The 15,000-nt window shown below is 43.2% G+C and overlaps 1 protein-coding gene across 1 annotated transcript in view; it reads left to right on the top strand.

The window, feature by feature from the left end:
- The window catches only part of LOC138633718 (serine/threonine-protein kinase Nek5-like), a 28,752-nt gene that overhangs the window by 13,127 nt on the left and 625 nt on the right, over window positions 1-15,000 (top strand). The window contains 16 exon segments of the mRNA XM_069720103.1: window positions 39-125; window positions 934-1,030; window positions 2,040-2,158; window positions 6,318-6,358; window positions 6,586-6,762; window positions 8,170-8,202; window positions 8,204-8,246; window positions 9,387-9,500; window positions 9,990-10,070; window positions 10,855-10,956; window positions 12,151-12,231; window positions 12,614-12,733; window positions 12,823-12,997; window positions 13,877-13,984; window positions 14,093-14,252; window positions 14,960-15,000. The exon segment at window positions 14,960-15,000 is cut by the window's right edge and continues 625 nt beyond it. Coding sequence (XP_069576204.1) covers window positions 39-125; window positions 934-1,030; window positions 2,040-2,158; window positions 6,318-6,358; window positions 6,586-6,762; window positions 8,170-8,202; window positions 8,204-8,246; window positions 9,387-9,500; window positions 9,990-10,070; window positions 10,855-10,956; window positions 12,151-12,231; window positions 12,614-12,733; window positions 12,823-12,997; window positions 13,877-13,984; window positions 14,093-14,252; window positions 14,960-15,000 — 1,579 coding nt within the window.

Raw genomic sequence — 15,000 nt, 5'->3', positions numbered from 1 at the left:
CATTGTGCACACATTAAAACACAACCGCTGCTCTTCAGGTCAACCCCCGGGACCGTCCGTCAGTCAGCTCGGTCCTCCGACGTCCTTTCTTGGAGAAGAACATCAGTAAACACCTGGACACTCAGGTAATGAATCTGATTGGTTCACAGATCATCTCAACAGTCATCTCAGTGGAAGGATAGTGTTTATGTTTGGTGGTATTGCTTGAAAAGATGTGCACTGACATTATTCTGGAACAGAACAGAAATGTCTGATTTTGTTATATCTCATTTATTTGTCACAGCATTTTCAGGCTGCTGGAGAAATGAACCAAAGTCTGGTAGATTAAACCATAACTAACACAAAGTAATCACATGTAATCACAATCACATGACTCATGTCAAATTCATAGGTTACCTATAAATCACAATCAAAGTAAAGAAAAGTTAACACTCCTTTTTTACAGGCCTTCGGACCAACGATTAATTTAAAAACTATTCAAATTTTTTATATTTTAGTGTTTTCTGAAGCATTTCAATCAAAAACATTATAGTTTTTTAATTTCATAGAAGAAGATGGGATTCAAGGTCCACTTCTCCCGAACCACAGAGCTCACACAATAAAAATAAAGAATTATATACTGTTCAATTGATTACATTTCTATAGTGATGATTACATTTCAAAATCAGGTATTGAGTTGCTTATAATAGAATATTTTTAGACCATTATGTGCTTCATAAATGAGTTTTCAGAAGTATCAAAGTATAAACGTGTGTGTGTGTGTGTGTGTGTGTGTGTGTGTGTGTGTGTGTGTGTGTGTGTGTGTGTGTGTGTGTGTGTGTGTGTGTGTGTGTGTGTGTGTGTGTGTGTGTGTGTGTGTGTGTGTGTGTGTGTGTGTGTGTGTGTGTGTGTGTGTGTGTGTGTGTGTGTGTGTGTGATCTTCTGTGTCTGCAGGTGATGCAGGAGGAGTTTAGCCACACGGTTCTGCATCGAAACAGAGCAGCAGTGTCACAACCTGCTAAAACCAGAGCTGGAGTAGGAAACAAACCAGGTGGAGTTGCATGAATACTACTTACTCTGCAAAAACTGCCCAAAAATAACATTATCAATAGTTTGTATTTATCAATTTTAGTGCAAAGTGCCCTAAGAGGCTCAACATTGTTCTTTTTGACTTTGACTGTCCTGTTGTCATGTTGAAGAATGAATTAACAACCAATCAGACGACTCCCTTATTTTACTGATGGATAACAATCGAAACATTTCAAGTCCCTTAAACATATACAGCTTTACATATCTAGCACAAATGACCTGAAATAAACTCCTCTGGGGTCTTTTCAGTCAGTACTTATAATGTCATGTGACCCATCTCACTGCAGCATACTCACTAAAATAACCCAGCTTGTGCAGAAAATGAGGTAAATTAATGGCTTTTATTTTGAAAAAGAAAATGGTATAAGAACAGTAAAACAAGCTTTTAATAGCATCACGTCAGCTGTGTTGAGTGTGGAATGTGACACCACCCAGTGGTCATTCTCTGACACCACATGCTGCAGCTGCCTTCCTGCAGCACATCTGATCAATTTCAGGGAAACTCCAAAATATTGGCCTTTTTATTCACCTAGTTCATTTCCCTCCGTATCCAGGGGAGACCAGCTGAACCCTGATTGGGTGAAGTGTTATCACATCACGTCTTGGCACACATTGTGTTTTGGTAACATCAGAGCACAAACTCACTGCAGCCTGTTTAGAATCACTGAGGGTGTGCCTGTCTCACAGGTTACCTAACCTATTTATCTCAACTTTCATTCCTGCTCTTTTTTTTATAACCTACTTTACATGTAATTGTAATTGTTAATGCTTTGAATAGAAAATAACTAAAGCTCAAATATGTTCATTCCCCTTTATATTAAAACTGCCTGCACACATTCAGTGTAACGCCCTCAAAAGATGTATAAAAAAAAAAAAAAAAGGTGCTTGTGTGGAAATTGATCAAGTGAAAACTAGGTGAATAAAAAGGCCAATGTTTTGGTGGAACAACCTTCCATCTATTTTTTTTTCAGGGCTTTCCTTTTTTCCAGAGAAAATACAGAAGATCAGACGAGCAGAGAGACCCGGGGCCACTAACAAGAGACCGCCTGCTAAAGCAGAATGGAGAGTCTACACCCCCGCCTACCACAGAGTAATAATAAGACATTTATAATAATTATTTATTGTGCAAAACTGTTGAATGTTGAGCATTAGATAGAAGGAGTATCGACAGACAGGAAATATGGGGAAAGAGAGCACGGGAATGATGTGTTTTTATGATACTGTATTATATCATAATTTGTAAATTGTTTGTGTTGTGTGATGTCATGTATTTATTTTATTGTTGAGTTTTATGGAAAGGTGCATTTAGGGGTGGGCATCGCAAATTAACTTAGGGTGTAAATGCTGTGGTGTATGTCATTCGTTAATGCTTTATACTTGTCCTTGTCCACAAAAACATTAAACAGACAAAATGAGTCATGACAGAGGCACAAAGGGATGTCAGAATCAAGTACAAACACAAAGAATCTAAATTAGTATTGTTGCAGCAGCTCCCCTCCCCTTGTTATTAGTATTATTAGTATTTTAAGCCTTTCTCCTCTCTTCGGAGTTGTTGTTTTTTTCTTTCTCTCGTGTTCTCTCGTAATGGACCGTAATTTTTCCACGTTTCTGGCTGGGGGCTCTGTTATTGTTTACTCGCGTGATCAGCTGATCGCGCTGAGTAGCCCTCTACCTCTACTGCTGCTGCCCGGAGCGAGGCCTGAGATCCCCGTTGAACTTCGGAGAAGACGGCGGGGTTGCAGAGCTGGAGCTAAGCTAAAGGCGGAAAGGAGGAAATACAAACCAGCGGTACCGGAGATCTTAATGGGGAACGTGAGGTCGTTGGCCAACAAGACGGACGAGCTCGGCGCTGGTAAAGACCCAGAGAGAGTACCGGGAGTGCAGCATCATGTGTTTCACCGAGACGTGGCTGCACTCACATCTCCCGGACCACAGCGCGGCCGTACCGGCTTCAGGACTGTTCGGGCGGACAGAGACGTTGTTTGGAGCGGTAAGAAGAAAGGTGGAGGGATTGCAGTCTATGTGAACGAGAGGTGGTGCAATCCCGACCACGTGTGTGTGAAGGAACGTTTTTGTAGCCCGGACATTGAACTTCTAGCCGTGGGGATGCGCCCTTATTATTTACCGAGGGAGTTCACGTCCACCATTGTTATCGTTGTTTACATTCCTCCATCAGCTGACGTAGAGGCAGCAGTGGACACCATCCACTCCACTGTGTCTAAACTACAGACTCAGCATCCCGGTGCATTTTTGTTAGTTACTGGAGACTTTAACCAGTCTGGATAAAGTACTGCCAACTTTGCACCAGTATGTTAACTGCCCCACAAGGAACAATAAAACTCTGGACTTACTGTATGCTAATGCCATGGATGCATACAGTACTACTGCCCTTCCCCCCCTTGGTAGATCAGACCACAACCTGGTCCTGCTGACTCCCAAGTATGTCCCCCTGGTGCAGAGGCAGCCTGTGTCCACCAGGACTGTGAGGAGGTGGACACAGGAGGCTAAAGAAGCCCTGCAGGACTGCTTTGGGTCCACGGACTGGGATGTGCTGTGTGGACCACATGGGGAGGACATCAACAGCATGACGGACTGTATCACAGAATACATTAAATTCTGTGAACACACCACCGTACCATCCCGGACTGTACACTGCTTCCCCAACAACAAGCCGTGGATCACCAGTGACCTGAAAGTTCTTCTTAATCAGAAGAAAGCAGCCTTCAGGTCTGGGGACAGGGAGGAGCTCAGGGGAGTGTATAGCGCCACCTGAAGGAGAAGATGAGGGAGTGCAAGGACTCCTACAGGAGGAAGCTGGAGGCCAAACTCCAGCAGAACAACGTGAGGGAGGTGTGGACCGGTATGAAGGAGATTACTGGGTTGAAGGGGAGAGAGAGACAACCAGGGGGAACCTGGAGAGGAACAACCAGGGGGAACCAAGAGAGGAACAACCAGGGGGAACCTGGAGAGGAACAACCAGGGGGAACCTGGAGAGGTCAAATGAACTAAACTGTTTCTTCAACAGGTTTAGTTCACCGCCCTCATCTGTCTCCTCCACACCTCACACCTCCAAAACACCTCTGCTGACTCCCCCCGCCCCCGTCTGTCCCCCCTGGTGAACTGCATAGAGCCCTCAATCTCAAAGGGCTCTTCCTCCATCAACACCATGACCCCCCTCTGTGACGACTGGCCAGGTTAGGAGACAGCTGGAGAGAATCCACCAGCGCAAGGCTGCAGGACCTGACGGCATCAGCCCCGTGGTCCTGAAGACCTGCGCCGTCCAGCTGGCTGAGGTCCTACAACACCTCTTCAACCTGAGCCTGAAGCAGGAGGAGGTCCCGGTGCTGTGGAAGACGTCCTGCCTGGTTCCTGTCCCCAAGAAGACGACTCCATCTGGCCTCAACGACTACCGACCGGTTGCCCTCACATCTCATGTGATGAAGGTGCTGGAGAGGCTGGTCTTGGCCCACCTCAGGCCGCTGGTGAAATCTTCTCTGGACCCTCTGCAATTTGCGTACCAGCCTCATGTGGGAGTGGACGACGCCATCATCTACCTGCTGCAACGAGCTCAGTCTCACCTGGATGGAACCGGTGAATCTGTGAGAATCACTTTCTTTGATTTCTCCAGTGCATTCAACACCATCCAACCACTGCTGCTGAGTGAGAAGCTGCGGGTGGTGGGGGTGGACACATCCACCGTCTCCTGGATCAATGACTACCTGACAGGCAGACCACAGTTTGTCCGTCTGGGCAGTGTGTTGTCTGATACGGTGGTCAGTGGTACTGGAGCTCCTCAGGGAACTGTTCTGTCTCCTTCCTGTTCACCTTCTACACAACTGACTTCCAGAACAACTCAGAGTCCTGCCATCTGCAGAAGTTCTCTGATGACTCTGCAGTGGTGGGATGTATAAGGGATGGACGGGAGGACGAGTACAGGACAGTAGTGGAGGACTTTGTGGAGTGGGCGGGAAGAAATCACCTGCTCCTGAACGTGGCCAAGACCAGAGAGATGGTGGTCGACTTCAGGAGGAAGACGACGGCTCCACAACCGCTGAGAGTTCTGGGAGAGGAGGTGGACATGGTTGAGGAGTACAAGTACCTGGTGTCTCCATGACAACAGACTGAACTGGAAGACCAACATCAACGCTGTCTACAAGAAGGTGATGAGTCGACTCTTTTCCTTGAGGAAACTTCGATCCTTCAATGTGTGCAGCATGATGCTGGAGATGTTCTACCAGTCTGTTGTGGCCAGTGCTTTGTACTTCTCTGTGGTCTGCTGGGGGAGCAGCATTGGAGCCGGTGACACCAACAGACTTAACAAGCTGGTTAAGAAGGCCGGCTCCATCATCGGCTACAAACTAGATAGTCTGGAAAAGGTGGTGGAGAGGAGGACGCTGAACAAACTATTGTCCATCTTGGATAATCCTGTCCACCCTCTCAACCACCTGCTGCAGGGACAGCGGAGCACTTTCTCTAAAAGATTCCTCCAGCTCCGCTGTCACAAGGACAGATACAGGAGATCATTCCTGATACAGGAGATCATTCCAGATACAGGAGATCATTCCTGATACAGGAGATCATTCCTGATACAGGAGATCATTCCTGATACAGGAGATCATTCCAGATACGGGAGATCATTCCTGCCCACTGCCATAAGACTTTACAATAACTCACCTCTGGCAAAATCCATCACAGTACAAAAACACTGTTGACTGTGTTTCTTGGTTGCTTGTATATTATATGTATATTATATATATAGATATATACTGTACCGTATGTATATATATATATATATATATATGTTGACTGTGTTTATTGGTTTGTTGTATATAATATATATAGATATTTAATGTACTGTATATATACTGTATGTACTGTGCATTTTATATTTTATATTTATATTTTTTATTTTATTGCTTTTCTATTATATTATTCTATTCTATTATTCTATTCTATTATTATTTTATTCTATTGTTTCTATTATTGCTCCTGTATGTATGCTGCTGTGGCGAAAAAATTTCCCCTCGGGGATTAATAAAGTATATACCTACCTACCTACCTACCTACCTAGCTGCAATCGCTCATTCAGAAGCTGTAAAACAAAAACAAAAATTGCCATACAGACTGATGTAGATGGAGCTCAGTTTGCAGCCGGATGCTGAGTATGTACAGAGTTATGTTTGAGCCCCTCCATTGTTTTCCTTCATGCATTTCTGTAGTAGTAATACTTGATCTATTTATGGTTGCAGCCTCTTCACCAAAGAGCAGGACTACCAGCAGGAAACCAGAGGTGAGTGAACTTCTGCTCAGAGTGAGCTCCACACAGATGAACCTCTTTCTGCAGCAGCTGCTTGGGCAGCTCGTTTCACACAGAAACAAATAGCAGAGGCCACACACCAGCACACACCAGCAGGCGCTGCAGAGAGGGTTCAAAATCAAAATCCATCATCATGAAAATGATCAGTAATGTGACCTGAAGATACATCATGCATGTGTAACATGTACTACTAATTACAGGTTTAACTGTCAGCAGGCTGTCAGCCATTACCAGCACTACCACGCTCAGCTGGACGCCTTTCAGAAGAGGAACAAAGAGGACGTTCCTCCTTCTCCTCTTCCTCCTCTTCCTCATCAGGAGAGAGCGAAGGAGCGATGTGAAGACCAAGCTTCTCCTCCTGTGGAACCATACCAGCTGTGAGTGACCAAACACAAGGACACACGATGAACGGTTACCCATCAGCCACCACCTGCAGCTAGCTTTCATTATAAATTACTTTCTCGATTTATCATGAAAACAAATTCTCAACAAAATTTACCAGGACTTACGGTGACATCTTCAAATAGTTTGTTTTAACAACCAGTCCGGAATTTAAAGACATTCAAAATACTAAAATGAACAATGAATCTATTATCACAATAACTACCAATTAATTGCCTCTTTAACTGATTAATCAATGAATGGACTATCGGCTCTACAGACACCAGGACACCATCATTACATTTACTGTTTATTTAGTTGTTTTACTGATAACTACTCATCCATTAGCCTCCTGCAACCAACGGCTAGCAGCTGACTGCACCATGTCTACACTGATTTAAAGGGACAGTTCAATAATTTAGGAAACAGGATTGTTCTCTTTCTGAGAAGATTGATACCCCGAACGTGTTCATTGATATGGTTGGCTGAAAGACTGGAAATAGTTTGCTTCTGGACAGAATTACACGCACAAACAAGCAAACACCTCGAAAGGTCACTCGTGAAGATTTGATGTCTCATTTGTGTATCTGGAGTATAAAAACAACAAATTGAGCTCCTTCGGACAGAGCCAGGAAAGATATAACCCCGACTCCAGTCTTAATGTTACATTCTCTTATCAAATGTTTCAGTTTCCAACCTGTAAACAATGTTCCTGTCCACATCACATAATTACAGCTGGGAAAATCCAATTCTTCTGAAAGCTCTGATATATCAATCCAAAGTGCAGCGGTACCAGCAGAACAAACAGGGATACTCCCTATTAGACCAAGTACTTTATTAAAATGATTAGAGGCTCAGATTTAACAGACATTGAACAAACACTATATTTTGTCCCTCACACGCCCATTTAAAGACACTGAACAACATTTCCCTTGTTTCAGATCACAGCAATTATAATTATTATTATTATCATTTTTACCAGCAGCTTTCCTACTTGGTGGGATGAGATTTGTTTTGTTTGTGTTAACTGATTGTAACCAGACGCAGCAACACAAGAAGGTCTACAGTTGACCAATGAGATGAACACTCGCAAGAAGCAAACATGGGAATCTCTCTCATCGTTACCTTCCCTCCCACATTAGATGAATGCAGCATGAAGCTTCGCTGACCACCGTCTGCCGTACAGACATGTACAGAGAGTGGTATCAATCTGCTCATCTACCTCCCAGAAAGAACGGGAATTAACAGATTTCCTAAATGTTGCACGTTGAAACCGCCATCTGCTTGTTTTTGGAGTTAGTGTTTTTCTGGTTTGTTTAATTCTGATCACGTATTGTCACAGAGACATTTACAATACGAGCTCTGTGTCCTACATCTTTACCTGTCGTCTGTGCGTCTGTCAGTGTGGCCGCAGCTCGGAACGAGTACCTGCAGAGGACAGGAGGCCAACCAGTACAAGCTGAGAGCAGAGAAACAGCTGGTAGGACGAAGCTCAGCAGCCTGCTGTCACCAACACACACTGACCGACGACAAGCAGCTCCGTTGGCTTCTTCAAATGTTTCTTATTGGTCATTTTTGCTGTCAAGTCAAAGAAGATCCCTTTCATTTCGATATTCCTACATTTAAGGACAGCAATAGAAGAAGTTTTCAACTCGTTCACTCAAGTAAAAGCCATGCAGCAACACCATAAAAATACTCCCTCACAAATTAATAATTAAAATCACAAATCCTGCATTTTGTAAAAGACTGATATTAATGGATTATTATTATTGATGTACTGAAGTGTTGTGGTCGGCCCAAAGTGACACCATCGCATTGACTGTTTTTTGTTTTTTTTTATAAACCAAAAATCAAATCTCATTATTTATGAACAATTATTTCAAACTTTTAGAAAAGTAAAAGAAAAGGCAACAACTCATCACATCTGAGCAGCTGGAATTATGAAATTTGGGGTAATTTTGTAAGAAAAATGAATTAATATATTATTAAAATAGTGGGAGATAAATTGTCAGTCAACCAACTATTCGATAGGTCAATTGATTCAGCTTGACTTGTATAGACTGCTGAGTAATTTTTATAAGCACTTCATTTGTTTTGTATGCAGAAGTCTTAATACTGTAAAGTAACCAGTTACAGCAGCCAGATAAGTATAGTTGTTTAATTTAGATCTGACCAACAGCTAAATATCTGTTCACAGAATTAGGAACATTTTATGGACCGAGTGAGGGAGGAGGCTCAGGTTGATTTGAACAAATCACTTTACAAAAATATCAATAAAAACAGAAATTCAATGTTAAAATCTGAAAAGTCAAAACTTTGGCACCCTTGAACTCTTTGAGAGACAACGATACACACAATGAAAAACTTTCACAATAAGGAAATATGACAAATGTAGCATGTAACATTATTGTGTCTGTTTCTGTACAGTAGGAACATCATTATTATTAAAGGTTTACTGAGCCAGTCAACATAGAAGTTGTTTTTAATTACAATGTAATCAGACATAAACAAACATGATGCAGTAAAAAGTACAACCTGAAGTATGATATAAGGTAAAATGGAAACAGTCAACCAAAACAGTTAACTTAACCTTTGACCTTTTCTTCTCTCTGACCATCAGGGTCTGCGTCCGTGTACAGCTGAGCGCAACAGGAAGCCCGGTGGTCAGGAGCAGGAAGTAGGACGACCTGAATACCAACACATTCCCCAGGACAGGAGACAGGAGGGACAGCAGGTGGGACACACCAGAGACACACAGGAGACACAGGAGACACGCAGGAGACACACAGGAGACACACGGGAGACACACAGGAGACACACAGGAGACACATAGGAGACACACAGGAGAGACACAGGAGAGACACAGGAGACACACCAGAGACACACAGGAGACACGCAGGAGACACAGGGACACACAGGGGACACACAGGGGACACACAGGGGACACACAGGAGACACACAGGAGACACAGGGACACACAGGGGACACACAGGGGACATACCAGAGACACACCGGCCAGTCAGTTGCTCCTGAGCTGAAACTTCTCTGAACTGTTTCAAACCGTATTAAATTTAGACTTTATGAAATGTGTTTCTAAAAACATTTAAAGTGAAGATTTGTGCAGGACTAAAGACAGAATGGAGAAATGCAGGAAACAATGAATTTGCTGCTCCTCATCAGAGTGCTCCAGTATGTTCCAGAGTGTGTGACTGTGTGTCTGCAGGAGTACCTGCGTCAGCTGGACCTCATCAGACAGCAGTATCACCAGGAGATGAGACAGATGAGGCTGAGAGCTGAAGCTGAGGTACTCCTACTTTAGAAGAACAATGAAGGTAATGAGTACAATACTTTTCAAAACCAGAGTTTTATAGAGAAAATAATAAAAACAGCAATACAGATAAAGTAATCAATAAAAGTCAAGCAGCTGCATTCTGCTCTCGCAGGATCCTGTTGAGCGGTTTGATAGTTGAGTCATGATGAGACAAAAGCTTGTAGAACAACTTCTGGTTGAACCTGAAAATATTTTTTCAAGATGACAAAAACAAGACTGGACAAGTTTGTTAATATGAATGTTAAAGTTAAGGCTTATAACTGCAGGCTCTATGTATTTAGCAGCAGTGCCACAATGTGGATTGATCTGTATGAGCTAAATATTTAACCAGGCAGGAGAGATCTGAGGTCTTGATTGGGTTTCTTCTGTGGAACATACGCAGAGACCCACAGCATGTCTGCGTAGGATGTGACCTCAGAAAATTAAAAATAAAAGGAAACACACCGGCGACACACAGGAGACACATAGGGAACTCAGGAGACACATAGGAGACACACGGGAGACACAGGGAACACACAGGAGACACACAGGAGACACAGGAGATAGACAGGAGACAACGGAGACACACAGGAGACACAGGAAACAAACACAAAACTGAACCCTGTGACGCTCCATTGCGTTCCACTTTGAGACGTTGTATTTAACGAGGCCGGTCCTCTTCCAAAGGTTGAAATACACTTCACCTGTCGACACTAGAAATAACAGTAACTCTTAGTCGTGATTGGAACAGAAGGCTGGTGTGTTTTCATTGCGTCAGACTCCGCTGCAGAACAAACAGAGGACCTTCGTGGTGGAGAAAGCCAGAGAGCCGGAACGTCCCGCGGACTGTGAAGAGCAGCAGAAGGCAGCACCTGCAAAGGTAAACACTGACAACAGTCACTCTGTTCATAATGATGTTTATAATCTGCAGCAAGCTTCAGTCGGGCCACACGTTGGTGAGGGACATTTCAATTCCATGAACAGCAGAGATGCTCTGAGAGGACAGTTTTGTTACTAACAGAAACATTAAGCTTTTACCTCTAAATGCCCGGCTCACTTTTGCAGTTCGTTCGCTGACCAGAGGGAGAATGAAAATATGCATTCAAATAATATTGTTGTAAACATTTTCACTGTGCAGCACTAACAACAACAACAAACAGAAAATATGTTTTTATCATTGAGGAAATCTTTACAATCATTTATAGATGTCAGAAAAATGGATTCTCCGTATTGACCGATGTATTTCACGGTTACATCGTGAGTCAGCACAGTAATAACTAATCCCAGTCATACGTTCATGGTTATTGCACAAAGCTTCACTACACTGTTGTGGATGGACAGTTGATGCATCTCCACTCCAAGCTTCTGATTGTTGACCAACTCCCCATCACATTTAGAAAAGTGTGGCACCTCTTCCCTTTTGTCCATCTTTGACCACAGCAACTGAAGGCCACATTTTCAGGAGAGTTTGGCTTCACAAGGTGAAAGCTACACTTGTGTTTTTATAGCAACAGGACAAGGCAGCTTAGGGAACAACACTCAGTTGGCGGTGAATTATTTCCACCGAGTTCAAACCAATACAGTCTAATACATTACATAGAGTATATGCAGCATTATATACAGTCCTGTAATTAGTCCTGCCTTTATGAAGGTTATAATGTTCTGTTTCTGTTGTGGTTTTGCATGAATTCACTTCAGCTTAACAGCACAAATAACTGTGAAGCCACACACAGGTATCCTCCAGCTTCTGTGTCGTAGAGCTGCAGTGTTGTTCATAAACTGTAAAAAAAAAAACCCATTAAAAAGCCACACTGTGACTTATCACTTCAATATTTGAACTGTAGTTTTCTTGTTTTTGATCTATCCATCATGGAGCTTCTCTCTTCAGATACAAAAGAAACGTTCTCACAGAGTTGTTTCAGAATAGACGACATGTTATGCAGTGAACATTAACACGTCGTCTATTCTGAAACAGATCGGACCGAAGAAGAACAAACGTCTGACGACCTTCAGAGTCAGTTTTCATTCTGCAGAGCAGCAGTGATGTATCGCGGCTGTGTGCTTCCTGCTGCAGGACGTTGAAGCAGCTCTGACTCAGATCAGAGGGGAGAACAGAGACCGGAGGAGAGCGCTGGAGAGGAAACACACCGACAAGGTGAGATTACCGCAACGCAAAGTGAAACACACTTGGCTTTAAATCTACCCGCACTCAAACCATTTGAACATTTAGGACCTCCTCCACATTTATCAGAAACATTTTGTCTCAGGTCAAAGGTCATATTTCATATTTCACGTTGAAAATTAAGTTACCTGTTGGCACATCTGAAGCTTCTCCACCAACACAAAGTCTTTATTAAAAATCGATTTGAAATATTTTTGTTGTTGTTGTTGTTGTTGTTGCTGTTGTTGTTGTCGTCAGGTGTCAGTCAGGCCTGAATCTTCCTCCTCATGCAGCACTGATTTCAGAAACAGTTTGATCACCACGTGGATGAAGTCCATCTTTTACTCTTTTGTTTGTTTGCTTGTCACGTCTGCAGAAGGGAATCATGTTTGAGATCCGGTTAGATGACGAAGAGATGAAAGAAGCTCCAGAGGAGGAGGAGGAGGAGGAAGAGGAGGAAGAGGAAGAGCAGAGAGGAAAACAAGAGGAAGACAAGGTGGGAGGTTATGATCAGTCTCTCTTTCTTTTTCACCGCTCCTCCTCTTCCTCTCGCTTTCTCTCACTCTGTCCTGACTCCTTAAACAGGAAGTGGACCCTCTGAACCGGACTCTGAGCTTCAGGGAAGGGGAGGAGTTGAAGCTCAGGGATTGGTTGGAGGTGAGGAGGGGGTGGAGCCACAGGACTCCTCAGACTCTGCTGGACGCACTCGCCAACATGGACGTCAACTCTGTCTCCAACATGGCAGTCGAGGCTGAACAAGGTGCAGCGACACCCACAATATCAATGATCCATGATAAATGATAGATACTTCATTTGTCCTGTGGGGAAATAGTTTTTTTTGGCATAAACATAAGCATTTCATTACTACGTCATACTCATAATCCTCATACACATATCTGTATAGAATCATACATGAGTAGAAATACTTACACACCTTGCACCAAAGATGGACACATGGCCATCTTGGCTGGATATCCTGCTTTATTTATGTGCACTGTTTGTTTAAAGACTCGATGGCTTGTGGGAAAAATGAAAATTTGGATCTGTTTTTGTAAATAAAGGGGACAATATTGCCGTCCAGATGGCAACAGTTTGAACCAAGAGGCAAGGAAGGAGCCTCTCGTTGCCCGCAATGCTGTTCGCCTTATGAATCAGTCTGTCTCTAGATTTATTCCTCACAGCTCACTGGCTGTGGTTACCGGTTGACATTAAAAAGTAACAATTTCTCCGAAAAAGACATCCTCTGTTGTGTCTTCGAGGTTATGAGGTCAGTCCACAGGTCTGAGCTCACGGCTGACGAGCTTCTTGCAGTGAGTAGCAGTTTGGATTGTCTTCCTGTATGAAGACGGGGTGTGAGGACAGCATCTTTCTTTGTTTATCTGAATCGTACATTTTAATTTGCACTTTTCTGATTGTTAGTTATCTTTGATTACCATTCAGTTACCATGGTAACATGGTGCTCCAACCGTTGTGATTTAAAGTTACACTGATTACTTTGTGAGAACAGACAAAAAACTCCTAAAAAAATGACAAGTGCTGTCAAATCAGTCGAGACATACGATATCGTTTCAAAGGTTGAGAGCCTGGTTTGTGTGTCCCATGTCCACCCCCCCCCCCACCCACCCAACGCCCCCCTCAGGTGAGGAGGAGGGTCGCAGGCAGTGGGTGGACGGCCCTCCCGACACCCTGCTGAACGCTCTGGCTCAGGCCGAGCTCACGTCTTCAACTCTACACTCAGTGACTGCAGGTCAGACATCAACACACTCACTGTGTCTGAAACACAGCAGAGTTTACAGCAGACAGCCGGCGTGATTGAATGAGACCCGGACTCACGTGATTTATCTTTACCTGAGAGGTTTAGAGCCAGAAGAGGACGGAAAAGAGGAGGAGGGGAAGGAGGACCAAGAGGAGGGGAGGGAGGAGGAAGAAGAAGAAGAGGAGGAGGAGGAGGAGGAGGACTCTGATGTGGAGATGGATGAAGAGCGCCTGGAGCCGAGGTCAGACGACGACGACACGTAAGTCAAGAGTCTCTTGTGTTCACTTCGCTCTGCACCTTTTAGTTTTGCATAATTACAATTCTCATAATTCACATTTACACATGAACCAGTTCACGAGATTCACTTCGTCGCTGTATTCTGCTCTGAAATAGAAAGGATGAAATGAGAGTCTGTCAACTATAACTGCGGATGAATTATGTGTGAAGCTCATGAAATGTACAACAAATGTCCACCACTAGTAAAGTCATTAAAGACTCAAAGGAACTTGTCTGTTTAATAAATGAAAAATGAGAATGGACGTTAAAAGAAGATGCGTTTCATTAAAAGTCAGTGGAACAAAATTAAAAACATGTAACCTGGAAAAATGTACCTGTAAGTTATTTCTGTGATGGATATAATTATAAAGATGTGTATATTTAATATGGAGTATTGTGGAGGAAAGTGGTGTTTACATGTTAAATAAGCAATAGTGATGACTAATCAGAGAACAGTTATTAATGATCATCAGGTCACGATTAGTTCATAATAACAATCTCTCTAGCTCTTTAGAAATTTGTCTTCTTTAGGTCTCAAAAAAGCAATAATTATATTTCCAGAACTTGTATTAATGCCTAAATCGTACTGCATATCTTTACCATATATACAAATATACATGCAGAGGGTATCTTACTCTGTTGTCAGATTATCCAACAATGAGAGCAGTTTAATTTCCCGTTTCTCATCAGGAACTTTGAGGAGTCGGAGGACGAGCTGAGGGAAGCCGTGG

This window comes from Brachyistius frenatus, unplaced genomic scaffold, assembly GCF_029030835.1.
Source record: "Brachyistius frenatus isolate BFR_SWC_R1_liver_20210118 unplaced genomic scaffold, ASM2903083v1 Contig_232, whole genome shotgun sequence".
Taxonomy (NCBI): Eukaryota; Metazoa; Chordata; class Actinopteri; family Embiotocidae; genus Brachyistius; species Brachyistius frenatus.
The sequence above is the reverse complement of the archived record's forward strand: the minus strand, read 5'-3'. Positions and strand labels throughout refer to the sequence as shown.